The following is a 27,781-nucleotide window of genomic DNA, read 5'->3' on the forward strand; positions in this document are numbered from 1 at the left end:
AGGAAGGGGGGCGTGTATCGGACTGCACTGCACAGGCGCTGGCGAAGTGATGAGGCGGTAAACTTTTGCATGGACTGTGCTCTTGATGGGTCTTGACTTGGCGTAAAATAAGGGAGTCAAAATGAGCCAAGCGCGATGGAACAAAAGGTGCCACATATGTACAGTGAAGGGGGGCGTGTAAGTCAATTAATCAATGTTCTGGTGGGAGGACAACCCTGGATATGAAAGCGGTCAGTGAAAGACGAATGGAGACTCTGACCGCGACTAGAATCGGGGAGACGGGCTCCTGTGATGATTGTTTGTTCGTAGTGTTTGCTATGGAATACAATACAGACAGCATCATGGTGATACGAGTGGTCGAGATCGACGCCAGAGACGATCTGGAGGATCAAGTGTTCTTGCTAAGCTGACTCGAGCTTGACCGAGGAGAGGTATTGGAAGCGAGACTTGATAACTTCGAGCGCCATGGAAAGATGTCGTGTCTTGTGGCTGCAATGTGGACAAGTTGCCATGAACAGAGTGGCTGCAGCTGTCAAAAGTACAACTTTGAGGCCATTCACCATAAAGTTTGACTTGAGGGCTTTTGTGGAACACTAATAAATGATTTACGTCTTCTCGAACGAACACCTGGGTAGGTAAGTAGGCAGTAGACATTGTCATGGTAGCCTCCTATTCGTGTGATTAAAAAGGCCGACTCATGCAGTGTTTCATTGCCAGGCACGTAGAAGCAAAGATATGAGACTATGGGAATGAAGAAAATCTGGAAGAGGAACAGACCGTGGTTTCCACAGCCAGAATACCAACTAAGATAACTCGGATGCCCAATCATCCAGAAATGGACATCTTGTAGCGAGATCAGCCACACAGAAGCCCGATGAAGGTTCTAAAGGATGAAGTTGTACGTGCCAGACCACGCGTTAGCCGTGGGACAAGCACTATGGATCGTCCCGACGGAACGTGACGACTCTCAAAGAGATTTGCCGAAAGAAGGGAGAAGGAGCACGCATTGGATTGTACACGAGAATACTGTCTTAGACACTCGTTTATTACCGGATGGCACTCAAGGCTTGGCCGTGAGGGAAGCGTGCCAAAGTAGCAAAAGGAAGCAGAAGTAAATAATAGTAGACTTGTGAATTTCGCTTTAGGAGGCTTCATAACATGGATTTCAGTTGGTTCAGATCAGATATTGGTATGGAATTCAGATTCCTAGAATGCATCCTCGTGAGAAACCTACCATTCCTTGCTATTCTATACTGTTTGGTAGATAGCTGCCCTTTGATGGTCCCCTTTCTTGCGATGACCACAAATATCACCGTTCCGAACACGCCCATACCCAATACCCTGGAAATCAAACCAAGTTTAAGCATCTTCCGTACGAAGTTTATAGAACCCTCCATTCTTGCCCCCCTCCTTCAACTGGCCATCAACTCCGTTGCCATCCCGGCGGAACGCATCGGCGCCGCTCCTTGCTCGATGGGCGTGTACAGAAGCTTCACTGTCTTTCCCTCCCTCTATTTTTACTGCCAAAGTAGATTACCTGGCCGAGAGCATACGTGTAAAAGAGCGGTCGAAGGGTCACTGGAATGCAGATGACGATGGGTTCGAAAAAGGTAGACTTGTTTTGGTGGGACAAAGGGTCCGGATGTGCGGGAATGGCTTCTCGGGGTTTCCGCGAACGGGAGTGGAAACGGGCGGACTCTGGCGAGCTGAATTCATCGTTTCCCCTTGTAGTATACGAGGCGTTGTTCCAGACGTTGACGGTGGGAGGAATCTAAAGAGATTCGATTCAAGACAGAAACTTTCCACCTCCGGGCGGCCAGACGGGACGTCACGGGATGACGGTACCATTTGAAAACGGGAAGGAACAAATCCATCGTGCCAAATGCAACTGCAAATTCGACAACAAGAGTTGTCTTCTGAACCGACAGCTCGCTCTTGCTCACTGTACCGCTTCCAACTCTGCAACCAAACTTCGGCCCCTTTCCAGAATCAACGGGATCGCCGTCTTCACCACGGGTACGAGGATACACCTTTGTCTCCCCTTTCTTCTAGATCCGTACGAAACGAGAATCGCAAAGAACATTCGATCGCAACGGACGTTTGTGGCGATATCATGATGCCGGAGGCGAGTATCGACATCGATCCTGGCAGGTGGTAGCCGCAGACGCTGCCTGCTTATCTTCTCTTTTCCCTCGTCCTGATCTTTGACGCCACGCGCTTTCTTTGAAGAGCTCGGATATCCAGTGGATTTGGCCCTGTGGTTCGAGCTGCCGGCGGCAGGGTTTAGAAAAGAGAAGTCTGGGCCTTGAGTCTTTGCACAGGCTGGACAACGTTTCCGAGCTCCCTTTATCACCAAGGCTGAAACAACAGTAGCCGACCAGCCTCCCAATTGTTCAGGCTATGACAGAATCTTCCCCGTCATGGTGAGTTGACCCGAAAGCATGTCTTCGCCGAAAGCCCTCGCAGTGCTTCTTTTGATTCTAGTTCGACAAACGCTTGTTCTTTGTTGCTAGTGCTTGGAAGAACTTCCGCTGACTTGGGGACCATCAGTATGCAAATTCCAGAGCAAATAGGAAACCCAAGGACTGTCATGGGTTACGCAGACTGTCTGGGGAACTCGACCAGTCCCTTCCAATCGTCGAAGAACCGGAGTGTTGGACCAACGACTTGAGAGATCAATTCGCGACTCGATGACGAACGACTTCTATAACCCTATAATAGCAGAGAGTTGAACGGGCTAACCCGTCTGAGAATCAGGAACTGCGATCACCTATGCGGCAAACAGATAGCACCTCGCTTTTTCCACATGTTGCGTACATGCTTGTTTGGAAAGCGTAGGCAGCAATTCGCACAGGCAACGTGGTCGTTATTAGACAATATGCACCACAGCCAGCTGCTACAGTCAAACCGTATGTTTTTCATGTTCTCTAATCGTTAAGTCGTCAAAGGTTGCCACAACACCCAGCTAGTGTTGGGGTTGAGTTGTAGCTCTGCCTCGACGACATTATGACTACGCCAACGGCCTGCTATGCTATACTTAGCTGCAGTTTTATATGCTCCACAACAATTTCGAAAACTTTGTGAAGGCGCTGCTCCGTGGTTGAAGTTAACCATAGGGAAAGGGATGCAGAAACCTAAAGGAATCCTCTACCTCTTTACTATCTCTCATATAGAGACGCGTTGATACTGACTAATACTCGCATTAATTGTCATTCTTGGTACAGAGTCGTTATTTGGAACGTCATATCGAGTCTTTGCGCTCAATGCAAGCCATGTCGTTGCTCTTTCTCTATGTTTTGGATGAGAGGAGTAATCCTCAGATACTGTCAGTAAGTCCGGAATGAAGCAGTATCTACCCTCGAGTGTTTGCTTCTGATCATTGTTTTAGCCTTCGTTTTCGACCACTCTTCTCGATCCCTTTGTTTGATTCTTCTGACTCTCTCTTTGGTCCCATCTCATCGGCCAAATTCGCAGCTAGCCCTTCAGACTACAATGCACATCCTTTCCACTTGCATAAAACTGCCCAGCGCGTCAATTGTTGACACTGAGCCTATGCCATCACCATCCTCTTGCTACAAGCCCATGTCTGATCGTACCCTGGTTTCCACTTTCGTACGTTTCGCTTGAGTGTTGTTCGTCACCTTAGCGAGACTAATGCGGCCGGGCCGGGGGGCCGGCGAGCACGACAGACGCTCCACACTGTGTGAGAGGAGTAGACTATCTGGCTCATATCTCTGCGGTAAACACTGACCTTGCTCGAGTTTGTCTCACAAAATTGCTGGCGTTGGATAGTCGAAAATATTTGGTTGAGGGCTCATAAACTGTCACGATGCCTCGATTGACGATCGTTGATGAATGAGAAGGGGCGGGAAGGGCCGCGCGGGAAAAGAAGGGATGGACCAACACATGGGGCTAGTGGGTACCAGAAAAGTTGACATCGTAAGCTTAAAGGTACAAAAATAAACAACCTAAGAAGTATGATCTAAGTAGCATTAACTGACCTACTAATTTCGTTTTTTGTTCTTCCAGCAGCTAATTTTTCTGATATCCTGAGGCGTGTTGTCTTTAGTTGGACCCAGTTGTGAGATAAAGCAAGGAAGCGCTAGCTTACCCTACTTAGCTATCATCTCACCGAGTATTGAGGTGCTCCTAGTGTCTAGCCCAGGCAACTAATCACAGCTTCAGAGCTATCGACTGCAATTACTCTTGGTGGTTTGTCTGTCCATCGTCTTCTCTTGGTTGGACGATATACGACACGATTAGTTAGACCTCCCGATGATTAAAAATAAAACAAAAATTTGTCTTTTGTAGGCTTACTGGCTCGAATTGACTCGGTAACTGTGTAATGAGTATAGCTCAGGGCATTGCACCCTCACAATTAGGTCCTTTGAATATTCTGGTTTGCAAGACCCACGGGCTTGATCGTTTGTGAGCCAGGAGCAAGTTGTGTCCCTCATGCCTGGCGTAGAAAGACGCGACTAGGTACTTTAGCACAGGTTTGGGCATTGCCTAAGCGGAATTTAGGCAACTCGGAGACTTTCAGCTTTTTCTGATACGCGTGAGCTTTTCGCAGCTAAAGGCCGCGGCGAATTTTGAGCGGAGGTGCCCTGTAAAAGCACGGTTGAGCAAGCAATGGCCTTCTTCGCTTGATTGATAGATTGCTGGAGCGCCGAAGGCGGCGTTGTGTCACACTGCTGGAACAACTGCGATGAGCTAAGATGCTTTGAGGTTCAATTGAGTATACGCTCAAGGTATGTGAGTGGTATAATTGTTTCCTAGTCTTCAAACTACGGTCAGAGTTCTCCAGTGGTCCTTGGTCATGTCATGAAAGATGCGTTGCTTCAAAGGAAGCCCATCGGCACGAGTGGCATTCGATACATAGCACCATACCTATGCATGATAACACCCTGCTATAAGAGTTTAGTTTAGCATACCCTTAGCCACATCGCATGTAGTTGTTATAGTGTTTATGGGGGAATCATGCGACGCTACGAAGAGTCCTTGATTAGCTACATTATTTGCTGCGGCTTTTGACTACACCCTTTCACCATGATCACGATACATGAAACTTATATAAAGTGTTACTAGGCGATGTAACAATCTTATGCTATAGACCATGAAGTACTCCCAAGTACGTTTGACTTGAATGGCGTCATAATACTCAATATGGTACGAAGACTGCTCGATGAATTGCCACTGTATCGGGCGAACGAGTTAATCTTGTCCTGTCTATTCCTGAGACAGCCTTAAACACAACTTTCTAAGCCCACAATGCAACCAGAGTTATCTAGGTACGCTACAACGCTATATCGTGGAGAACATTGACAGAATTGCTGGCTGCTAGATACTCAGGCAGCAAGATGTAGTTGCCGTGATAGGAGATGCAGAGTATATGGCCCAATTGGCTAGAATAAATAGTTATTATATCGATATGGCCACTCTCGGGTGAGAAATGGTCTTGTTGAAATGATCGTGTAGTTTGAGATTGTCCTTAACTGTAATCTGGAAGTGAAGTGTGACACCGTGAGTGGACACTATTATCTCGTCAAGGTCGCACCGGGAACCAAGCTAAGTGGCTCTAACATGATGAACCAGCGTTCAATTCGGTATTCTAAAAGACTTGAAACAAATAAAACGCCCAACAGTACTGTGAGAGTTGGTCTGATAACCGCGCGAAGCAGAAGACAACGCACACCTCGAAGACAGGCATTCTATATATCCAGAGAGCAGTGTCTAAGGACGGACGACTGTAACTATTACAATACATCAGAGTTGTGGCAACGCTCAGGCAACGTTGAGTGACATACATACATACATACATACATCATAAGGTGCATGGGTCAAAGTCACAAGAAACAAAACAGCAACGGAAATATACGTGATGTAATGATATGGCACGAACCGAATAACAATGGGACCTTTCTATTCGTCATGTCATTTTTCTCGTTATTGGATCTCGACGCTTTGTCGAGTAAAAGTATCTAATTATAATATTTAGTGGCATGAATTTTCATCCTCTGCTCCTTTGACTGCTGGCCGCTACTGGGCTCAAGCGCGACGAGTCGCAGTTCTGCCAGGGGTCTGAGCGTTAATTTTTGGCAATAGTAAAGCTGTACAACTACATGGCGCGTCCAGGCATGCCAGGCAGATGCGACAGCAATATAGTGGTGGTGCTAGAATACCTGAATGGTAAAGGTATCATGTAGTTGATCTTTGAAACGCGCCGAACCAATGCCCTCAAGGGCTTGGGCTTCCCCCATGACTTGTAGGCTCGGCGCAAACCTCCTCATGAACCGTTATCCTTCCGCTCTGTACATCTCGCTCGAGGACAAAGCACCTCTCGGCGTATATGCCCATGTTGTTTCTTCGTCGCCATATACCGCCTAGTCTGCGAACCATCACTCGCTTCCAACCCCCCACATTGACAGCAATGTGCTTCCAGGGAGTACAAGCGCCAAGCCGTTCCTTTTCTTGCACGAGTAATTGGAATGTTTTCATCGCAGCCTCGTAATCCCGGTCGATCCCCGGTGCCACCTCATCCAAAGGTTGAATCATGGTCTGAACATGTAGTGTGAGCGTGTGCACTGCTGGGAAAGCGCACACCGCTCGGAGAAAGGTGAATGGGTCACATAGCCTTGTGTCCAGGTCGAGCTCGAGTGTGTGAACGAACTTCAGCTGTTGGCCAAGACCAGCCAGACCACTGGGAGGGAGTGTTGGACATCTTTGATCGTCTTCAGAAAACCCAACATGATCTCTAAACCGCAAGACCTGTAACGAGTCCCGATGTGCTGCAATGGCGTCCAGCTGAAACAATCGAGTATGACAAGTAATATTTAACACCTCGAGTGCCTTGATGTGGTCCTTTATCAACACGTTCAAAGCAATGCTGGCGTCTTCTCTCTTATCCGATAGATGGGCACTGTAATCCTCCGCATGTAGAGTATGGAGCTGTGAAAAGTCTCGGAGGCATACCGACTTCAGAAAATTGAAAATGGGCACCGAAATCAATTCGAGTGATTGTATCCCAGAGAAGTCCCAATGCTTTGCGACGTCATCAGCTGTGTGCTGCCAGTCGTACGATCGTAAGAGTAAGGTGTTGACAGGCGGTATTTTTTCTCCGGGAGAGAAGTTGAAGCATGTGCCTTGGCCACGATCTTCATAGCACAGTGTGCCGAGTTGTCGAGCTTGAACGACGAGTTGCTTCAGCGAGTTCAGCCGGGTTGACAGGACCGGGGTTGAGTTGGCAAGCTTCAGCGATGTCAAGAGCTCGGCAGGGATTGATCGAATGAATGTTTCCAACATATTGTTCTCGTATTCTCGTCGAAGAGGGAGGTTTTCTATATGCAGTTGTGTACTATTCGAGTCACAGTTGTGTAAACGACGAAGATCTGAAGGAAACCATAGTCCCGCGGTAGGGATGTTGCCATCCAAATATCGCCAGCTATTGTTAAGATTGTCAGTAAACCTATGAGGTATCCGTGGATGGGTGTCAATACCGGACAGACTTCAATCGCTTAATGCACGATAATAACCTATTGATGCCTGTGGAGTTCAAATTGCTCGGTATTATGACATGGTTCGTGAGATTGGAGATGTGGCGGAAGACATCAGGATATCTTCTTTCGGCATTTGGTGCGACAAGAGCCTCATTCAGCGTCAGGAATCGGTATGCGATGGGTGCAGCGATGGCGTCCAGCCGCTTTGAAACTAGACGCGCAGACGTGAGGGCATGTGAGTCTAGATCCCGAAGCTATCAGATGGAAAATTAGAATTGTGCTAATGTCCACACCATTGTAGATCTTGCGAAATACCTGTTCGAAAATGAGGGCGATGAGTTCTGAGCTGAGGCAGTTCAAGGAGAGGCTTGGCGAGAGCGTTGTCCTGGTCGAAGTGTCCATACAAATCGAGGGATTAGGAGAGTTAAATGAGAAGCAAGACCGACTTGGTGGTACAGAGTACGATAGAGTGATGGGGGGCCGAGAAACTAACAGCTCGGTTGTAGAGAGCATTATAAGACAAGCCAGTCTGGTAAATAGTGAATGTGTCGAAAAGATGTGTTTGACAAAGAGGAAATCGATTCGGAACTGCGATTTATTATTAAAGAAGTGACAGACGGGAAGTCGCTTTGCCTATGTATAAGTCGTCCACCTAAGACCTAATATGGCAGCTCGGGAATGACTACCGGGCGTAAACTCTACTTCTTTGTTTTATGGCACTAGACTAGTTGAGGCGAAAGTAACGAAGGATGGAAGATGGTCAAGCCTCATGCGGGTTGGGAATTGACAAAAACCCTCGCTCGACATGGAGGGATGGGTCCTTGAAGCGGTTCCAACAAGACGGAACCATAGCAGGGTTAATTTGCTGGGATTTGGAAGCAGAACGGAGAGGGGTGGAGAGATGGTCACCAGGATCACCTATGTATGTACATGTCCTTTGATCAAGAGAAAGAGGGCCATAATAAAAGAAGTTATGTTGGGTTGATGAAGCAGATCGAAGGATCGTGAAAGAAGAAAAGTTAGCAAGAAACTGAGGACGAGGGCACACCCGGCCATGCCACAGACAAAAGCAAGAACGTAAAACAATAGCAGGAAGGAGCTGGGATATCTCGAGACAATTTGAGTGACTAAAGAGTCAGTCACTCAGGGTGGATGTATAGATATGTGGAGATAATTGAGCTTCTGAAGCGAAAAAGATGCAGCAAAACAAGGGTAAATTGCATGTGGGGAGGAAGCTAAAGCAAGCAAAGACGCGAAGTGTAGATGAAGGAGAAACAAGGGTGTTCTAGTCCAAGTCGGGGAGGTGACAGATCAAAGCTCGAGCCATAGCAACAGTCAGAGCCAGCTGCAGTTGACGATGACAATATGTAGCCGGAGGCGGCTAAAGCCTCTGGACGAATAAAGCAGTGAAAGTAGAGACATGGTGGGTAAAACGACATCAGGTACAGTGCAGCGAGTACATGAATGAGAGAGTCGTGTGATAGTGTGTATGGGCATGATGCGTCGTTCTGTTAAGAGAATATTGGAGAGAGAGAGAGAGAGCCTCAAGCCCTCGATCAACCATTTTGAGCAAACAAGGACGGGCATGACAACACAATCTCGGCCATTGAGCGGGGGACCAGGCTAAGAAATAAATGAAGCGTGATGCTTGCTGTATCTCGTGTCGTATCGAGTCGAATCGAGAGAAACAGATTGTGGAAGTCAAGAATTGCTGCGTACACAAGCAAATTAGTTTAGTTTAGTCCGGTCCGGTCCAGTTGAAAGAGTAAGCTTGCTATAGCCTGTAGCATTGGCAAACCGAGTGGAATGATTTGTGGTATCGTGAGCGGGCATGCACGTCGTACAAGCAAAAAAGTCAAGGTCTGAGTGTCGTTCGCAAGATTGACCCAAAACGGTAAAACGGGGACCCAGCTGGAGGGAACGGTGGCCCCTCATGGCGTCTCTATGCGGAACCAATCGCTGGCACCGAGACGCCCCAGACCACGGTGCGGCGCGCAGCGGGGAACAGGGAAACTTGGGCAGTCAATCGCATCGTGTGTCACATTCTTCCGAGATCCTTGTTGATGTTTATGTCGATGTCAATGTCAATGTCACTACCATGCCAGGATCAACATTCCGATTATGAACCTGATTTATACCAATGTGATACTCTGCATGAACCATCCTCAACGGAATTTCCCAAGAGGAAAGCCTTTTCCTTTCCTTTCTTTTCAATAGACATGGTGTCTTGTTGGTGCTCCTGGCATAGTTTGTATGGCAGCTGTCATGTGATACTTGTTATTTCCTGATTCATTTAACGGTGCCTTTTCTCAGGCAAGGTAGGTACGGTACACCAGGCTTTGCTCCTTCCTTGTAAATAAAATTGAGATCGGTGCGGTTCTGGGTATTCTGGAAGGAAGGTGATTTCCTCTTTCAGCACGGGTAGCTTATTTACTCGAATCAAGCCAAAGTTTCTTAATACTCCAGATACTGGGTATATCTTCGTCTTATATACGTGTCTAATAAGTCAAGACGGGTTTGCAATCCCTGACATCTAAGCTACCCACGTATCAATAATCTTGAATTTTGGCGCACCCACATCCATGCACGTCCGCCTCCATTTCCTCCTTCTCTTGTCCCGTCAACCAGTGGGATTGGACGGGCCAAAAGCAGATTTGTCACTCCAGACAGAGTTCCTTCAGCGCTGGCAAAATTCCGTCATGGCGTTGGCTATCTATCGCCTTCCGCTAACATCAATGATCAACAACATGATGTGATGTAGGAAGCCGCGTTGCTCTGGGCTCACTTTTCCCGATATTCTTTCATCACCCCCACTTCGCGATAGAAAACGCGTTCTGTCATATTGTTCAAGCTGAAAACTGTATATTGCAGGTGAGCGAACAGGGGTTGCGATGTGTGTTGGGCGCCGTTAAATGCGACTGGTTCGGTAGACGCTGGTCAGGGTTACATCCACTAGTCGCCGTGTTGAGAACGGCAATCACAACGTCTATTAGCAGTCCGAGATCCTGGGAATCTTGACCAAGGCTCTTGAAAATAACCTACTGTCCCGTACGGTTCAGTTTGTCAAGGTCTTCAGCTGAAGACGAATCGGTAGAGTCCATAGATGGGCCGGGACTTTGGACGATCGATTGCAACCACCACATCATGTTCAACGGCAAACAAATAAGAAAACAGAATTGCCTATTCTGAAAAAAAAGAAAAAAAATGAAAAAAAAAAGAAAGAAAGAAAGAAAGAAAGAAAGAAAGAAAGAAAGAAAGAAAGGAAGGAAAAAAAAAAATCGATTCACCCCATATCGCTCATTGCTTCAGAATATCTCAATAAATCCAACTGTTATGTTTCTTAACGCTACTCAGTATCATCTCGACGCAGTTCTGCTGACCGGGCCGATCACCATGCGTCGTCCCCATCGTCTTGGTATAATTGGCACGACCTTGACGAACGATAATGAGACCTTAGCCACGCTATCGATTCCGAGACTAGGACCATGAGACTTACATCTGCAGTGAACCCTAACAAGACATGTATGTCCCTCCATTTTTGTCCGACCAAGCTCGAAACCTGTTGTTGCTCGTCTCTGACGCTCCGGTTAGCTAGATCATTAGAGTCTTCATATTGACTCTGAACCAACAATGAGTCAGAATGGAGGGAGACAGAACTACTATTGGGTACCTACCTGCTAGTTCAATGGCCGTTACAATCTGTAAGTGGAGGTTTCCTCGATTCCGCGGGCCATTGGATTGAAACGTGTATTCTCTCTTTGTCGCGCTGATATTATGCCGGAGTGATTGTTAGATTGTCAGAAGCCACTAACTATAGTGTGTGAGCAAAGTGAACACATCTCAGCAAAGGAACACACAGGACTGAGGAAACGCCTCTAAAAGGCTGCGAAGATGGTATTGATGCTAAATAACAGCATATTAGATACAATACAACAAAAGAGAACGCTATGGGAATCTGCCTTTCGCCGTGCCAGCCCATTCATGTATGTACGACAATATTAAGATGTCAATACAAAATACAAAATCCACCATCTAACCGAGGCATCCGTCTTCCCACTGGGCTGGGAGTTTGCAGCGTAAACCATTGATATCTTGAAATGAAGCAATGCGGCATCCTCTAGCAAATTCGATAAACGGAACGCATATTTCGAGAACTGCCATCAAGCCAGCCTCCTCAACCTTCAGCCTCACCGTTAATATCGGTACATGGGCTCCTTACTTTTGGGCGGAGGGCCGCTGGGTGCATCGTAGATATCATCGTCATCCGAAACCTCGTCAAGCCGTTGCTGTGCAGGTGGTTGGGCTGATGGGGTCGATGCGCCAGCGCCGTGCATGTGGACCTTTCCAATGGCGCTGTCCTGTCGGCCTAGATAACTTTCTGTTGGCCTAAATCCAGGGTGGAAGGGTTCAGAAGCAAGACGTTGTTCCTCAGGATACTGGTACGCCGCCGCCGCCGTTTGGCCAGGACCGCTTGGTTGAGGGTCTGCGAATGGGTTCTCGGCAGATTCATCGTGGGGCCGGCTTGTACTTCCTTTGCCTGCCTTTGGTGGAGGACCTGAGGGGGGTGAGTAAGAATGTGTCTCTTTGCCTTTGCCGTTGTTGTGACCAGAACTTGAGGAAGACGCATTGCCGAAATAATGATCAGTGTTGGTTCCATTGGCCTGGAACTGAGACTCCGGCTGTTGTTGGGGCTGAAACTGGGGGGTTAAACTCGGCGATTGGGAGTCAGTGTGCTCGTTAAGACCCAGCTGTTTGCGAGCGCTGAGGACAGCGCGCTTATGTTGGTTAAGCGCAGTTTGCAACTGCTCGTTGGTGTCGATGAGGTTCTCCATTGTATCGTTGTCGGGTGTGGGATTCTCGGATGTCATGTAACCCTGAATACTGCGAGAGGCGCTCGAGCACCGATCGGCAAATTCCTTAATAAGATCATTGTCGAGAATCTCGCCGGGAGGTGTATTCATAACGACCTGCTCAAGGAGCTTGGCTGACGTTCGGGCTTCTTCAAGTCGGCTGGCGAGTTCGATAGGGTCGGGCAATTGCTTGTTTGAATGGTGTCTCGCAAAGTAATTTTGGGAGTGCGGGTTTTGGGCAGGAGGAGAAGTATTGTAACCGCCTGGCGGCATCATGGGTTGCCGTGGTCCCTACGACAGCCAGTATTAGTCTGGATCGCATCCATACGTGAAATCTTGTAGACATACGCCGTAGTTCTTGTAAGCTTCTTCCTTTTCCTTCTGCCACATTGAGGTAAGCAACGTTAAGTTTTCATCGTATGCCTTGGAGTGCTGGAAGTCATCAAGAGTTTCCATCACAATCTGACGGACGCTGGGATCTCTCAAATGCTTGAGGAGCGAGCGCACAGTATCAACGAATTTCTGGTCCAAGTTTCGCGTGAAGGTCGGGCCGGGGTTATCAGTCAGGATGCGTAGCAGCATGACTGCATTGTATTGCCATGATGGTCTTGAAAAGTAGTCTTTCGAGAGGTATTTGCGGATCAAGCGCGCGCATTCTGCGGCAGCGGCGGGAGAAGACTCGGCGGCGTCGACGATAGGAGGGAGAAAAAGGACCTCGTCTTGCTGTTGTACAGGAGCGCATGATGTTAGCGAAAATGCTTCACAAGAGGTGATGTGACGAGTGGTAGGCGTTTACCTTTGACTTTCCTCCAGACTCGCAGAATGCTTTCTAGGTTTGGTCAGCAATGACTAGACGACACGGGTGGTTTCGCAAGATTGCGCGATAATGCGACGGCATACCACACTGTTATGAGCTGTAGCCTCAGGTGAGCCAGCAGGCGTCGTCCCTGATGGTGATGTTCCGGAGGGTCCGTCGGATGTTCCTGTAGATATCAGTACTGGTTCACTATTTCTTTTGCGCCGCTTGAGCCTGTGCGAAAAGCAAGGCTGCTCGTGTGCATGTAGACACATACGATTCGAAACATTGCTTGCTTTCTTTCTAATGCTTCCGAGCATCTTGCTCATACCGAGACCTTTCATAGATTTCATGGCTGCGTCGGAGCCTTGCGCCGCAAGAGGCGGCTTCTTGGATATGGTAATTGGGTACTTGTGGACAGGAGGCAGGCGACGATAGGTTGCCTAAATGCGACGGTGTGAGACAACAAATCGTTGTTGAAGAGATAGAGGCTCACTGAGATATCTGAAAGAGATGAAGGGAAATTAAGTCCCAAATGGGAAGGCGCCGAGCATCCAATCCAATGCCTTCGCAGTTTCAGAAACAAACGGTGGTGTTGGTCGATTTAACTTGTTTCGCAGAGCTGACGATGTTGGATTGGAGCAAGTGTCGAATGATTGGCGCCGTTGTCTGGGAGTAGCAAGGGTAGAGAGGTAGGTATTGATCCCTGAAGACTTGTGAATGAGCGAGAGGAGTTGAATCCTTGGTAAATCTTGAAGCGAAAAAGAGCGACGGACGTGATTAGTGATACTGTAACCGCTCTATCGTCTTTTGATCCCTTTCTATATCTTGATATTCTCCTTCTGTTCTTGTCGTTGCTTGTGTTTGTTGATTTCGAGGTGGTTCGGACTGGTCAAAGGATCCGTGATGCGCCACTCGCTAATACCGCTCCGTACGTCACCCACTTGTTGGGCTTAAAGCTGGACTTAGGCTGTTAAAATAAAGCTCGACGATTTGCAGGGTCCTTTTTCAAGGTCGAGGAGAACCGAATAGGGAAGCTCAGGAATGAATGTCTAAGTACATGGGTTTTGGATTGAAAACTGCGAACCCAAATGTTGAACCAAGTTAATCAATTGTCGAGGAATTTCTTCATCCTTTTCATCATTCTAAAGCGGCCTCTGTTGCACAGCCTCATCACCCTACGCAATCAACCCCTCCCGAGGCATCACCGCCGGGCAACACGAGTGACAATCGCGTCTTGGCTTTACCTTGGGGCTCCTGGGGTACATTATAGGATATACAGATGGGCCGTGATAGATTGATCTTGAAGTGCGAGAGTTTTATTACTTTGTAATACCATCAGATCTCATATATATCGAATGACGAGGATGTTGCTGTGTCCATCGGATTGCGCCGCTCTTGAAGTTGTCTAAGTCCGACAAGCATTACCCCTTCATCGCTCTTTCGGCAATTTACTGGGATCGGTGCAACATGTGAACCAGCATTTAATACCAGGTAGTACGGTTGATGTTGCCAGTAATATACACAATTTAGTCACAGTTCTCTTTGCCAAAACGCATTTACTTCTTATCAAAAGCTGGCATCTTGGACCGCTTTACAAAATCTACGTAATAGACAACGACCTACTCATCGCCTCACGGCTTTTTCTATTAAACAGCCTCCGCCTCCTCGTCTTCGTCATCAACGTCGTCGTCTGAATCATCTTCCGAGTCCAGTGAGATGTCCTCCACAATCAAATTTCCTGATCTTCCGATTTTCTCTCCCATTGTCACCGTCGTGCTGGGCTCGTACACCTCCCTGGGCAAGACCGAGGCAATCCGGAACTTGTACTCGTGCTCGTAATCTTCCGGTCTGTCACCTACCGCTGCGCCGTCTTGGTGGAGAACGCTGTAGCACTCCACAAAGGCATACATGTCTTCCAGAGATGCATCCTGGGGGAAACGACGCACGATTCGGCCGATACCCGATTCTTCGGGCATCTTAAGAGCGACTCGCACAACATTCTTCTCGCTGGTTGGTGGTTCGGCCACAATCGTTGTAGCTCTCCATGTTTTCCATTTCCCGCGCTTCTCTTCAAGTATTGCCGCTGCGTTTTCTTCTTCGATGGCGCGTTTTTCTGCAGCCGCTGCTACCGCTGCAGCTTCCTTCTTCTGTCGAGCACGCTCGCGGTCAATAGCTAGGGATCGCTCGTAGGCTGAATCTTGTTCGGTTCGTAGATTTCTTGTAACTTCCTGGGCTGTTCGCTCGGCCCGCACTCCATCAAGATCAGCACCGTACTTCTCGATAGCTGCTCGAATTTCAGATAAGTAGGTAGATGGAGGCATGGGTCCGACGAGGCGCTTGACAATCCCCATGCGGGTGCTGCCCTCTTTAGGCGTAAGACAAACCAATGCTGAGAAAGGATATTTGGTACAAATATACTCCTGAGCCACTTGGTAAGCTTCAGAGTCGAGCACGTTACCGCCCCAAAGTAGGATATTATTGGAAGGATCCTTGATGAAAGCGACTACTTCCGGGGACAGCAAAGTCTCCTTGACAAAGGACTCGGTATCGTCATGCTCGGGGGATAACAGTACCACAAGCATAAACTTAAGATCTTTCTTAGCTTGGTCGTGTGCTTGAGCGACACCGCCTTCGAAAAAGGACAAATCGTTCTCCCCATACTCTTCCTCGAATTCTCTCTTAAACCTCGAGGCTGTGTCCCGTGGCATTAGAGGTCGTCGGCCATTGGTACCCCTGAAGCCGGTTGATATTCTGCTTGTTACAGCACGTGGTCGAATCGATGCAGGTAGGAACGACAAGGCATATATCAGGGTTCGAAAGAGTGTTGAGGCAGCCTTCCAACCCAGGCTGAAAGGTGTTAGGAGCAGACCTAAAAGCCAGGGAGCCCGGTTTGTGACCGAGTTTTGGGGAACGATTCGTGGCGCTAGATCAGTGCGCTGCCGTGGTGAGGCACGGGGGGGACGCGCTGCCTCGTGTAAGAGACTTTCTTGCAGGTTTTCATGTCGCGCTGTCGCTCGGGGGATTTCTTGCTGCGCTGCAGCTATTGGATCGGCTGTTTCGCCGTCGAAGAACTTAGCGATTGCGATCTGTGAGCCAGCGTTAGAATCTCCAGAAGTGCATATCGAATGAAATTGCATACCTGAACGTTCCACTCCGACCGCCTCAGAAGTGGGATGGCTTCGTTGACTTCTTGATTCGTGACTTGAGTGTACTGGTTGAGGGCCTCTTGCTGCGTAGAGGACAGCTGTCCCAAGTCGATTTCACTTTCGTCCATACTATAGTTGTGAGTTTCCTCTGGCCGCCTTGTCTGTAGTATTGAACAAGGTCGTTTCGTGAGCTTCAGTTGCAAGCCTATCTATAAAGGTCTAGTGCTTGCGACTGTTGCACGTGAGAACAGAAGATGTGGTTTGCGTTTCGGTCGTAGTGGTGTCCCCCGCTGTTCTTGTAAGAACAAGACGAGAAGGAAGGTTCTGGATCTGCAAATCAAGTGTATTGAAGGTTAACCTACCGAGGCAAGGTTTGTTTGATTGATTTATGCAATCTTTAAGCAGGTACTTGAAAGTTCCTGGGGCATGGATCGTAGAATTATTGCCATGACTTGGATCCCGTATTAAGAACTTCGGGGATTGTGACGAGAGCTAGACGAGATAGAGGAATGATAGCATCGGGGGCGTGTCAGAGCTTGGCTTATCAGTATGGGGTAGACTAGGACAGTAATACATCAAACCCGTTTTTGGTGGGCTATTCTTCGGCATATTGCACAAGTACTACTAACCCACCACACTAAGGCAATGGGAACAAGCTGGGTTCAGGCAGGTTGGCGTCATGCTGCCAGGGAACATTGCATGTATCTTTGCATATCAATTCTGCGGGAGAGATACTCTGAAGCGCGGTGCTGTTGGAACCAAGACTCGCGAACTGAGCTGTCCTGTCTCGCTGGTCAATAGGTCGTCTTGCGCGCCAGTCCCTCCACCGAAAGTGCCCCCCACCGCCCACATCCACCACACTCGTCCAACTCCTACATACCTACCTACCTACCTAACCTCTCCTACCTCTCGTCTCCTCCCCCGACCTCGCAACTGCTTGTTACCGTTACAAGAGGCGACGGCCCGCGCCTTGTTTCTCCTGAACACGGCTGTTGGCTTCCTGCGCTCTCTTCGACTTCGACGCTGCTCCGGTCAGCAGCGCTGTTGAAACCCCGCCGCCCGTCTCGTTCCTCCATGGGCGGCCAGTCGCCTCGAGCCATTGAACCATGGGAGATGCTTGCCAGAGTCAAGTAGGTGCTGTCTTTGTTAGTACTCGGTCCAGATCCCGTCGGCTTTGTTCTCCGTGCAAGACCGCTGTTACCTTCTGTGCTCTGCTAACGTACCATCCTTGCTTTAGACGTCGTAAACTCGGCCAAGGGGCTGCACTATCTTCAACATTATATACCACTGACCATGGCGACATCGCGGTATCAACCGGCCGATCTACGACGCCAAGTCGGGTCTCCGAGGCCCAAGGGACGCGGTTCGTTTACCCTTCCGATCATAGAACGCCCCGCCTATCCTAAAGCCTAAACAAACACTGACCTGGGAGTCTTTAGAAAATAAAGATACCTTGTGCCGGAACGTACTTATTTATGGCCATTGTCGCTACGAAGACCAAGGCTGCGCGTTCAGCCATGATCAAAACAAAAATAACTCCAATTCAGATATGTAGGTTAACCTTGCTCATGATCGTTTGGTGCTTGATAGCCCATCATGCGAAAGCTCGCTGTGTCAAAGTTCGACTTTGGTTTGGTTATACCCGTGGGCCAGAAGAGTCCCTACCCGCCACTATCCATGTTCGCTGAATTGGTAATGTGATTTGAGAGACTCCAATCATGGATCGCACCTGCCGCAATTTGAGTCTAAAGGTTCATTGCTGTGGCAGCAGCCACCTATGGTGCCTGCCTCTACATTTTGCTTAACGGCTGGTGCTTGCCTTAATCATCACAAATGACTTATCTGCCAACTTTCTCCCGAGTTGTCCAAGCCATATATTGCTTGTTCTGTTCATTGACTTGCAAAATCTTTCATAACTACCTACCCATCCTGATCATACTCTATCGTATTTCACTGTCTCATCTTGTTTTAGACTGGTCAATCTTCTAAAGACCCACAGTCTCTTCTTATCCATGGACATGTTCCGTTGACTTAACAGGATGGCTGACAGCGACAAACATAGATCCAAAAAATCACTAAACGTCGACTCGCCCTCGTTTACACCCGCCGGCATAGGCAGCAAAAAGCCAACATTCTCTTCCCAGGCTGCAAGCGCTCCCGCATTTACTCCACGTGGATTGGGTTGTACGGAACCTTATATGCCCTTGTAATTCTCAACTTGACTGACAATATGCGAAGCTGCCACCCCCGTGGGTCTGCAAGATGGCGATAATAGCCTCTTCAATCCTGGGTCTGTCCGCGAATTCACACCTACGTTTGACATAAACAATACGGTGAGACATAATCACACTAGATGCCGAGACAATGCTAATGAGGCAGACTACGACAAATGGCTCCGCCCAAGATGGCGGGATCTCTTATGACCCATTTACTGCAAATCAAGGCCTTACCACTCCCCAATTTAACCCTTATGCAGAAGACCCTACGCTCGGTGCCCACGGGCCAGGTTATTTCCAAGCGCAAAACGCCTTTGCAACACCCGTCCAACCACTCCAACACCATCTATATTTCCCGGTGGCTCCCCATCGAGATGACTTGATGTCCTATCATCGTGTACCGCACGACTTCTTCCTGCCTGAGAAGGAGCGCGAAGAGATTGCCCGGAAGCTCGAGGCAGCCGGCCAAGTCCTCCCCAACTCTCAGCTACCACAACTCGATAACTACCACAACTTGGTGCCATTGGACACGACCCATCGAAAAAATGCTAATATCTTTGGCTACCCTAGTTGGGTCTACAAAGCTACGGCAACCAAGACAGGCAACCTTTATTGCTTAAGGCGGCTAGAAGGTTACAGGTTAACCAACGAACATGCAATCAGACTTGTGAAAGAATGGCGACGCATCAACAATGGCAGCGTGGTGACCATCCACGATGCATTTACAACGCGTGCTTTTGGAGATAGTTCGCTCATTTTTGTGCAAGACTACTACCCTCTCTCAAAGACACTTGTTGAGGCTCACTTAACTCCGAGCACCACTCATGGCAGTCGTTTCCAAGCGAAAACCCCCGTTGCTGAAAACGTTCTCTGGGCCTATATCTCACAGATCGCCAATGCTCTCCAATCTATCCATTCGACCAACTTGGCAGCACGCTGCATTGATCCGAGCAAGATCATCTTGACTCATACAAACCGAATTCGTCTCAGTGCATGCTCCATCCTCGATGTTGTGCAATATGATGCACACCGACCGATTCAGGAGCTACAGCAAGAAGACTTTATCCAATTCGGACGCTTGCTGCTTTGCTTGACAACTAACACGTTGCCAGTACACCTGACCAACTACCAGATGTCGTTGGAACAAATGTCCAGGGTATATTCCGTTGAGATAAGAGATACTATTTTATGGCTTCTCACACCTCAACAACCTCCTGCTCAGAAAGGCATTGAGGAGTTTGTACGCGGAATCGCCGGGCGAATTACTTCCACTTTTGACCAGAATCTGCAAGCTTTAGACAAGGCCAATACCGACGTGATGCGGGAGATTGAAAATGGAAGGGCTGCGCGGTTAATGATGAAGCTTGCAACCATCAACGAACGACCTGAATTTGAGGGGGATCGAGCGTGGGCCGAGAATGGCGAACGCTATATGCTTAAGCTTTTCCGAGACTACGTTTTCCACCAAGTTGACAACAACGGCAAACCAGTCCTGGACATGGGACACATGCTACGATGCATGAACAAGCTAGATATTGGATCAGATGAGAGAGTCTGTCTCACAAGTCGAGACGAGCAGACCAGCTTTCTCGTTAGCTACAAAGAGCTCAAAAAGATGTTGGCGAATGCCTTTGGAGAGCTTGTGAAAGGGAGCAAGTCAGGACGAGGCTTCTGATAGTACTTCGGTTTACGACAGAACTTGGGCCAACACTTTGATTGCTATATTGGAAGATTGCAACCTTGGATCACTGCGGGCCAACCTCATTCCAAGTCACGATTGATCGTTATAGAGTGGGGATTCAGATATATCAGAAGTTTGTGTAGGGCAAAGGGTTCAGCGAGATGCATACAGCTTTGCTTTATTAACATGGTCTATTGCCTTGAATATAAGTTTTGAATCCGGCTAATGACGTGGTAATTGCACGATTGAAGCCTAGTGGATTTGCACTGCGCGGCCCTTTGTGACCCCATACATAGTCCAAAATGGTATAACTGGAGAGGGCCGTCTAAGTAATTGCTCCGCCTCTTTGAGTTGTCGAGCCTTGCGTGACACGGCTGCAGATTTTGTGGCCGTCGCTCAATCAGGCACTTTACTCTTCACTATCATCATGATGTTCATTTCCAGTCCGCTATTTTGTATCTTCAATCATCCTCCGTTTGAATAAAAGGGTTGGCAATTTCTTCACTGCCGTCGACGGGGCTGACAAGGACAAGGAGGGTGCCTCGTACAACCACAAGACCGAGGGATCGAGTAGACTCGTTGCCTTCGTCATCTGTAATGATGGTGTCAGCCGCGGAAGTATGCAGAGTGCGATAATAATGAAGGGAGAAGACGAAATGCGTATATGTAATCGCGTGGCATACCTCGAACAACCTCATGTACATCATCGAGGACCAGGTTCATGAGAGCGTCATAGCCCTTCAGCGTGCCCTTGGCTGCACACAGAGTTAGCACATTGCCTTGATGGCGCATAAATCGAGCGGATGTACCCTCACGGCCACCGTTGAACTTGACGGTGATCTGCTTATCCATGTACTTGGCCAGGTCAAGGATGTTCTCCTTCTTGGGCCTCTCGCGCTCCTGCTGAGCGCCTCCCGCGCCGCCGCCTCCGCGACCGCCTCCGCGTCCACCTCGAGGATGCGATCCTTGGCCGCGGCCACCTCGGTGTGAGGGTCTATCGGACATGGCGTATTTTTGGTCGGGGGTTGGGTAGGGGGAGATGGGGGTGGGCGAGATATTGTTGATGAACTTGCTTGGGTGTTTGGGTTAGACGTCGTTGGAACTTGTGAATGCTTTGGTGGGGTGAATTACTAGTACGGATCTGGGCCAAAGTGTGTGCAGATTCGGGCTTTTTGTGGGGTGGTATGTGTGGGTTTGGGTGCGAGGTAGTCAAATCGGTTTGTGAGAATGAGAGTGAGACGGGAGCTTAACATGGATGGAGCTTGCTTGGCCAGCCGCCTCGGATGCATGAAAAAGGATGTCAGGATCAAAAGGCGGGAATATAGTTCAAGGTGCACGCTACGAATACTTTGTTCTAAATTATTTCCCGATAATCAAGACTAGGTACCTATTTTTCTAATGAGATGAACCACCGACATCCAAAAACCAGTCTTTCTGGAATATGGTATTTCTTAAAAGTTACGATTCAGCCAATCAGTGATGAGTCTGAATTAGCAACATGTGAATGCCATGAGATCCTACCCTGAGTTCATAATCACGCTATTCACTTTTATTGGAGATCGTCGTGAGCGGGCTGAAGCAATCGACAACCAACCTGAGACAGCGGGGGTGAGCTGGCGTGCCTTGGGGAAGCGACGTTCAGACAGATCGTGGCGTCGTCAATGATACATGGGAGACCAACCTAGGTTTATGCATTTGTTACCGTCGTTTATCCATCCCTCCATCCGTACCTACCAGACTAGTAGTCTACAAGCAACAGCACAGCCTCATACAAAGATTCCTAGGTAGACATGTATATGCACCTGGCAGACAGTAAGCGATATACATTCACAACTGTCGGTCACGGTCAATGAGTTGTTTTCTTGCATGTATATGCTGTCTCTGTTATGAAGGAGGCCTCTCTAAGTTGATTATGGACTGTCCTAAAGAAGTCAAGTTACACTAATTTGATCATGAGTCCGTTGGTCCGCTATACGCTTCTCTCCTCTCTTTTTGTCTGAATACCACTACCTACAGTACTTACTTAAGTAGTGTTTCTCCCACGGTTTCTTGGCCTACCTCATTTCAACTTTGCCATTAAGGTTCTTACAGTGGTACATCCCCTGCTAGGTGAGGCTGGTAGTAGGGGAAGTCCTCAATTTGGCGCACTTTCCAGTCAAGTTCATTCCAGCCGCCGCCATACTCCCATCTTCTCATCCAGTTGGTACCTTGTCCCCCCACATCGTCCCGGCACTTTCTTCTTGCTCGAGACTCTTTTCCCGCATGCCCTTCTGATCTTTTGTCCCAGCCCAGCGAATATTCGACCCTCTTCAATCTCCTTTTCTTGATCAACAAGACTCCTCCTCGCCCACTAAGAGTCTCCAACTAGACCGCTCGTAGCTGAGTGCGGTATTCTGCACGAGGGATTTTCTGTTCTGGGTCAAATTGAGCAATTGCGACTGTCCATCAAAAACTGTCCTCCTCTTGGCGGTCATTTACTTGCATCTGGACCTCTCCTGGGGCTTACACTGCAGATCGACACATTGTCCCCTTTATTCACCATCAACTCTGTTCAACCTAAATCTGTCGCCATGAATCTTCAATAACCGCTTCTGTTATCCCCTCCTCTCTTCACTCTTCTCACCTTGCTTGCCATCCTGACTCCAACCTTGTCACATTCCGCCACTCACCTGACTCTCATCTGCGTCGTCAAATCTTTCGACACGCCCTGACATCCTCCCTATTTTGTGCAATTCGCAGAAGCATATTTGGATTGCAAGATAGGTCTGCTGAGCCTCAATTTCGGCCAGCTAGTTTGTCGGACAACGCAGGCGCCATATTTTGGTTACTCTTACGCTTGAAAACGAACTGCTACCATATCTAATCTCTTGACCAACATACCGCAGCTATCTACCATGGGTCATACTTCAGACTCGGAACCCGCGAAACGAAAGCGTGACGTCGATGATGCTGGTGGTCCAGGACGTGCTCCTACATCTCTTCAAGGTATGTTCAGTACAATGGCAGCCATCCAGCGCTGTACCGTGTTGTGTCGCCTCAAATCCTGAGACGTTCATTCGTAGCATCGCGCATGAGACATATTGTGTATGTCTTTGCGTTTTCCACATTGCTCAACGCACGTTGTCGCCTCGAGGCGCACGCAAAAAGACAAGCGCTTGAATTAGCAGCCTTCTCCAAACGCAGCATCTAGTCTGACTCCTCCAGGAGCGCATATGCTTGTTGCTTTTGTATCTGACTTTTCTGTCTCGGTGCTCTGGCACAGCTTGTTCGCTTTGAGGATATGCTAACCTGACATCCAAGGCGTTCCCGGCTACATCCATTATCTCTCAAGATCAAATGCCTCTCACTTGAGCCTCGTTCAGGGCGATGCCGACACCTTTGCCGACATCATTGGCCTCATCGGCGAATACGAGAGTAAGAATCTGACATGTTCATGAAATCAACATGGGAGATCATTGGCTAACACCCATCCTCAGATGTCCTAGATAGACATGAAAGCCTTGCAGCAAGTCTTGGAGCCAAACTCACTGGTCCGCGACTTTTAAGGGGTATCGAAAAGTTTTTCGATGGTCCCATCAAAACAACACCGCTCCAGCCATTCTCCAACCCCATAAGTTGGCTTGACGTTGTCAGTTTCGCTAGATCGAATCCCAAGGATTTCAACCTCGTTCAGAAGCCAGACGGCTCCCGATGCTGCCAATTTATCCTCAAAGGTTCACAGGTTGAGATTCTGGAAGATGACTGGCGCTTGGTGTGGTCTGGTGCATTGGATCGGTTTCCCCTCGATCACCCTCTCGAGGAGGATGAGACAGCGGAATTGGCGACTTTGGATATTCTAGAACAAAGAACGTCCATCCTTTACAAGAAAGCTGACGAAGTAGCGGCAAGGGCCCGCATACTCAACCATCGCCTTGGTCAACGAAAGCAAGATATTCGCCGGCGTCGTAGCACGCAAGACCCATCGCCGTCGCGATATCAGTCAGCGAACAATACAGCGAGTAACGCTTCCCAACGGACAGCCACTACTTTCAGTGCTGGTTACGATTTGCATGCAGATTTGTTGCAGCAGTTCCTCACAGCTTCAGCGTCACCACCCCCATCACGGTCAACATCTGTTACAGGGATTCCTATAACTGCACTAGGTCAGCCATCACCATCTCACAGCACAGCTCAGTCTCAAACACATGGGTCACGATATGGTCATGCCGTGGAAACGATAGTGCAACCTGCAATCGATAGTCGCGAGGCGGCTTTCCGACCCTTGATCGCACAAAGAACTGATCAGCTAGGCAAGGGGGATGTCATTACACCACCCTGTGATCGGTGTCGAAGATTACGGGTAGAGTGTGTCAAGCACCTGACGGCATGTTCAGGATGTACTAAGAAGCATGCTAAGTGTAGCTGGAAGACAGTCACAGACGAAGAGGTTCGACAGCTCAAAAGAGAGATGGGACTTAGGGATGAGATGGATGTTGATGGACAATCCGACACTGGACCGAGTACCGAGACACTGGATCCTAAGGACGGGCTTTCCAATCGAGTTGGAGATCGACAAGACGCCGCCAAGACTCCAGGAGAAAGAACACCGGGGACATACGGGACAGATGAAGGGTCAAGGCCGCCCAGTAGGGACAACGGACATTTACCTAGCACAATGGAGCCCTCAACCGCATCGATGCATCGCTTCGACCTGAGTGCTGAACGACATCGACTCCCATTCGGGATGAGCCAAACAGCTAGATCGGACCATAGCAATCACTCGGTCGAAACCCTGCAAACCGGGACGAGCGCTGCAGGTGCGACAAGTTCGCTGACGATAGCCTCGAATAGTACGTACAGAAGTGGTGATGGTTCGTTAAATCCGTCACCCAGCTGATACCGTCTAGTTAGAATAGCCCCTTTGGCGTTTTATGCATAAACGAAGAGGTCCTGCCTGGCGAGGGCAGGAGAGCGGTGGGGGCCATGTACCGGGAAGTGGCAATATGCGACGAACGCAATGAATATAGAGCTATATCAAACATATGTGCTGTTTGACTTATACTCCATCTTGTTCTGGGTTGAAGATACACTGCAACTCGAGACTCTGATATCGGCGTGGACTCATTAATACCGAATCTTCATGCCCCACAATTAAGGCAGACTGAAAGTATACTCCATAGACCCGCCACAGCGCCACTTTGCAGACTGAGGCGCGTCCAGTAGTAGTCATAGAAAAAAAGTTTTGGTCGTCGCTCGTTTACCTGCGGGAGGCGATTGACTGGACTTGATCCTACCGACCGCTTCGCTGATTCATGAAAAGATTCTCCATCTTTTTTTTCGATCAATAAAGAGAGGCAGAGCATTCCTTCTCTTTATCCCTGAGGATTCACCCTCTCCTACGCCCAATCGATGCTTTTGTCTTATATGCTCTTTTATTAAACGACAGACGAGCTGCCTTAGGCTTGGTACATCAACCGGTGTTCCCGCGTAGAGACGACTATTTGACGACGTAGCGACCTGAAAACAAGGAAAGCCGATAGAACAATCACTGTCCAGGGTCTGAAACTTCTTACTGTTTTGGGACCAAATTACTTCTTACCATGTCGCATCACCAAACTTCATCGCCAATCATGACTAGTGACGACGAGAAACCCTTCAACCATACGCATTCGCCAATCGATCACTCAGCACTCATTCAGTCAAGGGAGACTGGCGATGTCCTTCCCGACGATACGCCTATTCAGGGCAACGTCAAGGCGTTGCCCTTTGCCAAATCTTGGGTGCACATGTTCGCTGGAGGGTACGTAAAAGTTCTCTTCGTTACTGCGGGACTTGCCATGTAGCTCGCTCGCCGCAAGATTGACTCTTGGAGAACTGTAAGACTGACTTATGGCAACTTCTAGTGTTGGTGGAATGACTGCTGCTGCGATAACAGCTCCTCTCGATGTGCTTAAAACCCGATTGCAATCCGATTTCTACCAAGCCCAGATCCGAGCCCAACGCGAAGCTCAGGTTCAGACTCTTGGGCGACTTAATCCCGCTCGAAGCGCACTCTATCATCTCAACGACACCCTCCAGATTCTTAGCTCCGTGTACAAGAATGAGGGTTGGCGAGCACTCTTCAAGGGACTCGGCCCAACAACTGTCGGAGTTGTACCTGCTCGCTCCATCAACTTCTATGTATACGGTAACGGAAAGCGTCTGATCTCGGAACATTTCAATAATGGTGTAGAAGCTCCCTGGGTTCATCTGTCGTCTGGTGTAGCCGCTGGTGTTATTACCTCGACGGCTACAAACCCTATCTGGATGATCAAGACTCGTCTGCAGCTGGACAAGAACGTGGCAGCCGGCGGTACCCAAATGCGCAAGTATCGCAATAGCTACGACTGTATACGCCAGATTCTCCGCGACGAAGGTATTCGAAGTCTTTACCGTGGCATGAGCGCTAGCTACCTTGGTGTGGTTGAATCTACGATGCAATGGATGCTGTACGAACAGATGAAGGTCTCCTTGGCCCGTAGACATAACGAGATCGTCCGCAGCGGCCGCGAAAAGACTTGGTGGGATAAGACCGTGGACTGGACTGGAAAGGGTTTTGCTGCTGGAAGCGCCAAACTAGTTGCTGCTGTTATCGCTTATCCCCATGAGGTACGCCATTGACGTGAAATATTTGTGTCTTGGAACATGCTGACAAGAATACAATAGGTTGCGCGAACGCGATTACGACAGGCACCTATGGAGAACGGTTTGCCCAAGTATACCGGCCTAGTCCAATGCTTCAAGCTCGTCTGGGTCGAGGAGGGCTTGATGGGTCTTTATGGAGGCCTGACTCCTCATCTAATGCGAACGGTACCTAGCGCCGCCATCATGTTCGCTATGTATGAAGGTATTCTTCGGTTGTTTCACACGCCTGCATAGGGCGTTGAATGATTGAGAGAGTAGTTGATCAGATGAGGCAAAGACCAACAATGTGGAGCGTCCGTACTGGACTCCACTCCGTGTCTCACCTGATAACTTGTAACAATATCTGCCGTGGGTTCTCATGAAGCTTCGCATGCTCCATAAAACACCACTGGCGACTGTATCATGTACAATATCTGGGATCTTAGACAGGGGCTGGGGCATGAAGAGACTACGAAAAACCAACAAAAGGGGTGACGGCGTGAAAGGGACGTCTTTTGCTTTCGGCGTTTGGCGCGTGGCTGGTAGAAGGGAATCAAGAAATCACATACTCATACGAAATTATGTATAATAGGAGGCAGGCACACATACATTCTCATGATATCACCACACATCGCATGTACCATATTACGGGTGTTTTATTCAGGAAATGGCCAACTCATATAACTCACGACGAAATTAACCAATGGCTTGGTGCCAAATTGTATCATTTATCGAGGTCCATGTCTATGTTAGGTTCAGGCGCTTATGTCCTTCATTCAAACTGTTACTAGCTATGATTATACTGAGCAAAATATGTGGATATAAGACAGTCTATCAAGTAATTGCCATGTGCCCCATACGACAACCAAAGAAAACAAAAACTGCATTGTAGGAAATAGGCAACATGAACTGAAAGGAGCGGTTTTAAACGGATTGAATGCAACGGCTGGA

General features: G+C 48.6%; 7 protein-coding genes across 7 annotated transcripts; 3 read left to right on the forward strand and 4 right to left on the reverse strand.

Moving 5' to 3' along the window:
- Positions 1-6,117: 6,117 nt before the first annotated feature.
- Positions 6,118-8,127, reverse strand: EDB82DRAFT_157516 (uncharacterized protein). The gene is made up of 3 exons (XM_025734051.2): positions 7,812-8,127; positions 7,497-7,750; positions 6,118-7,441 (listed from the first exon to the last, which is right to left on the reverse strand). Exons 1-3 carry the CDS (start codon positions 8,007-8,009, stop codon positions 6,238-6,240), a joined length of 1,656 nt encoding a protein of 551 aa, XP_025584896.1. The 5' UTR covers positions 8,010-8,127; the 3' UTR covers positions 6,118-6,237.
- A 3,455-nt stretch (positions 8,128-11,582) lies between these two features.
- Positions 11,583-13,495, reverse strand: EDB82DRAFT_554664 (uncharacterized protein; the record flags this gene model as incomplete). The annotated part of the gene is made up of 5 exons (XM_025734052.2): positions 11,583-12,637; positions 12,695-13,069; positions 13,143-13,175; positions 13,247-13,329; positions 13,420-13,495. 5 exons carry the CDS (start codon positions 13,493-13,495, stop codon positions 11,690-11,692), a joined length of 1,515 nt encoding a protein of 504 aa, XP_025584897.1. The 3' UTR covers positions 11,583-11,689.
- A 1,184-nt stretch (positions 13,496-14,679) lies between these two features.
- On the reverse strand, positions 14,680-16,855 carry EDB82DRAFT_535763 (uncharacterized protein). Its single transcript, XM_025734053.2, has 2 exons — positions 16,285-16,855; positions 14,680-16,231 (listed from the first exon to the last, which is right to left on the reverse strand). The coding sequence occupies exons 1-2, from the start codon at positions 16,417-16,419 to the stop codon at positions 14,792-14,794; spliced, it is 1,575 nt and encodes a 524-aa protein (XP_025584898.1). The 5' UTR covers positions 16,420-16,855; the 3' UTR covers positions 14,680-14,791.
- A 1,350-nt stretch (positions 16,856-18,205) lies between these two features.
- EDB82DRAFT_157682 (uncharacterized protein) lies at positions 18,206-20,488 on the forward strand. The gene is made up of 3 exons (XM_025734057.2): positions 18,206-18,475; positions 18,530-18,624; positions 18,671-20,488. The coding sequence occupies exons 1-3, from the start codon at positions 18,331-18,333 to the stop codon at positions 20,180-20,182; spliced, it is 1,752 nt and encodes a 583-aa protein (XP_025584901.1). The 5' UTR covers positions 18,206-18,330; the 3' UTR covers positions 20,183-20,488.
- On the reverse strand, positions 20,363-21,155 carry EDB82DRAFT_497480 (U6 snRNA-associated Sm-like protein LSm7; the record flags this gene model as incomplete). Its single annotated transcript, XM_065608553.1, has 3 exons — positions 20,998-21,155; positions 20,872-20,943; positions 20,363-20,780 (listed from the first exon to the last, which is right to left on the reverse strand). Coding segments are annotated over exons 1-3 (242 nt in total), but the record flags the coding sequence as incomplete, so codon positions are not given.
- Positions 21,156-22,608: 1,453 nt separating this feature from the next.
- EDB82DRAFT_157730 (uncharacterized protein) lies at positions 22,609-25,206 on the forward strand. Its single transcript, XM_025734059.2, has 4 exons — positions 22,609-23,173; positions 23,489-23,602; positions 23,665-25,017; positions 25,075-25,206. The coding sequence occupies exons 1-4, from the start codon at positions 23,083-23,085 to the stop codon at positions 25,104-25,106; spliced, it is 1,590 nt and encodes a 529-aa protein (XP_025584903.2). The 5' UTR covers positions 22,609-23,082; the 3' UTR covers positions 25,107-25,206.
- A 443-nt stretch (positions 25,207-25,649) lies between these two features.
- Positions 25,650-27,351, forward strand: EDB82DRAFT_157732 (mitochondrial carrier domain-containing protein). Its single transcript, XM_025734060.2, has 3 exons — positions 25,650-25,967; positions 26,071-26,815; positions 26,873-27,351. The coding sequence occupies exons 1-3, from the start codon at positions 25,768-25,770 to the stop codon at positions 27,083-27,085; spliced, it is 1,158 nt and encodes a 385-aa protein (XP_025584904.1). The 5' UTR covers positions 25,650-25,767; the 3' UTR covers positions 27,086-27,351.
- The last annotated feature ends 430 nt before the right edge of the window (positions 27,352-27,781 follow it).

Source organism: Fusarium venenatum (genome assembly GCF_020744135.1).
Source record: "Fusarium venenatum strain MPI-CAGE-CH-0201 chromosome Unknown EDB82scaffold_2, whole genome shotgun sequence".
NCBI classification, from domain to species: domain Eukaryota; kingdom Fungi; phylum Ascomycota; class Sordariomycetes; order Hypocreales; family Nectriaceae; genus Fusarium; species Fusarium venenatum.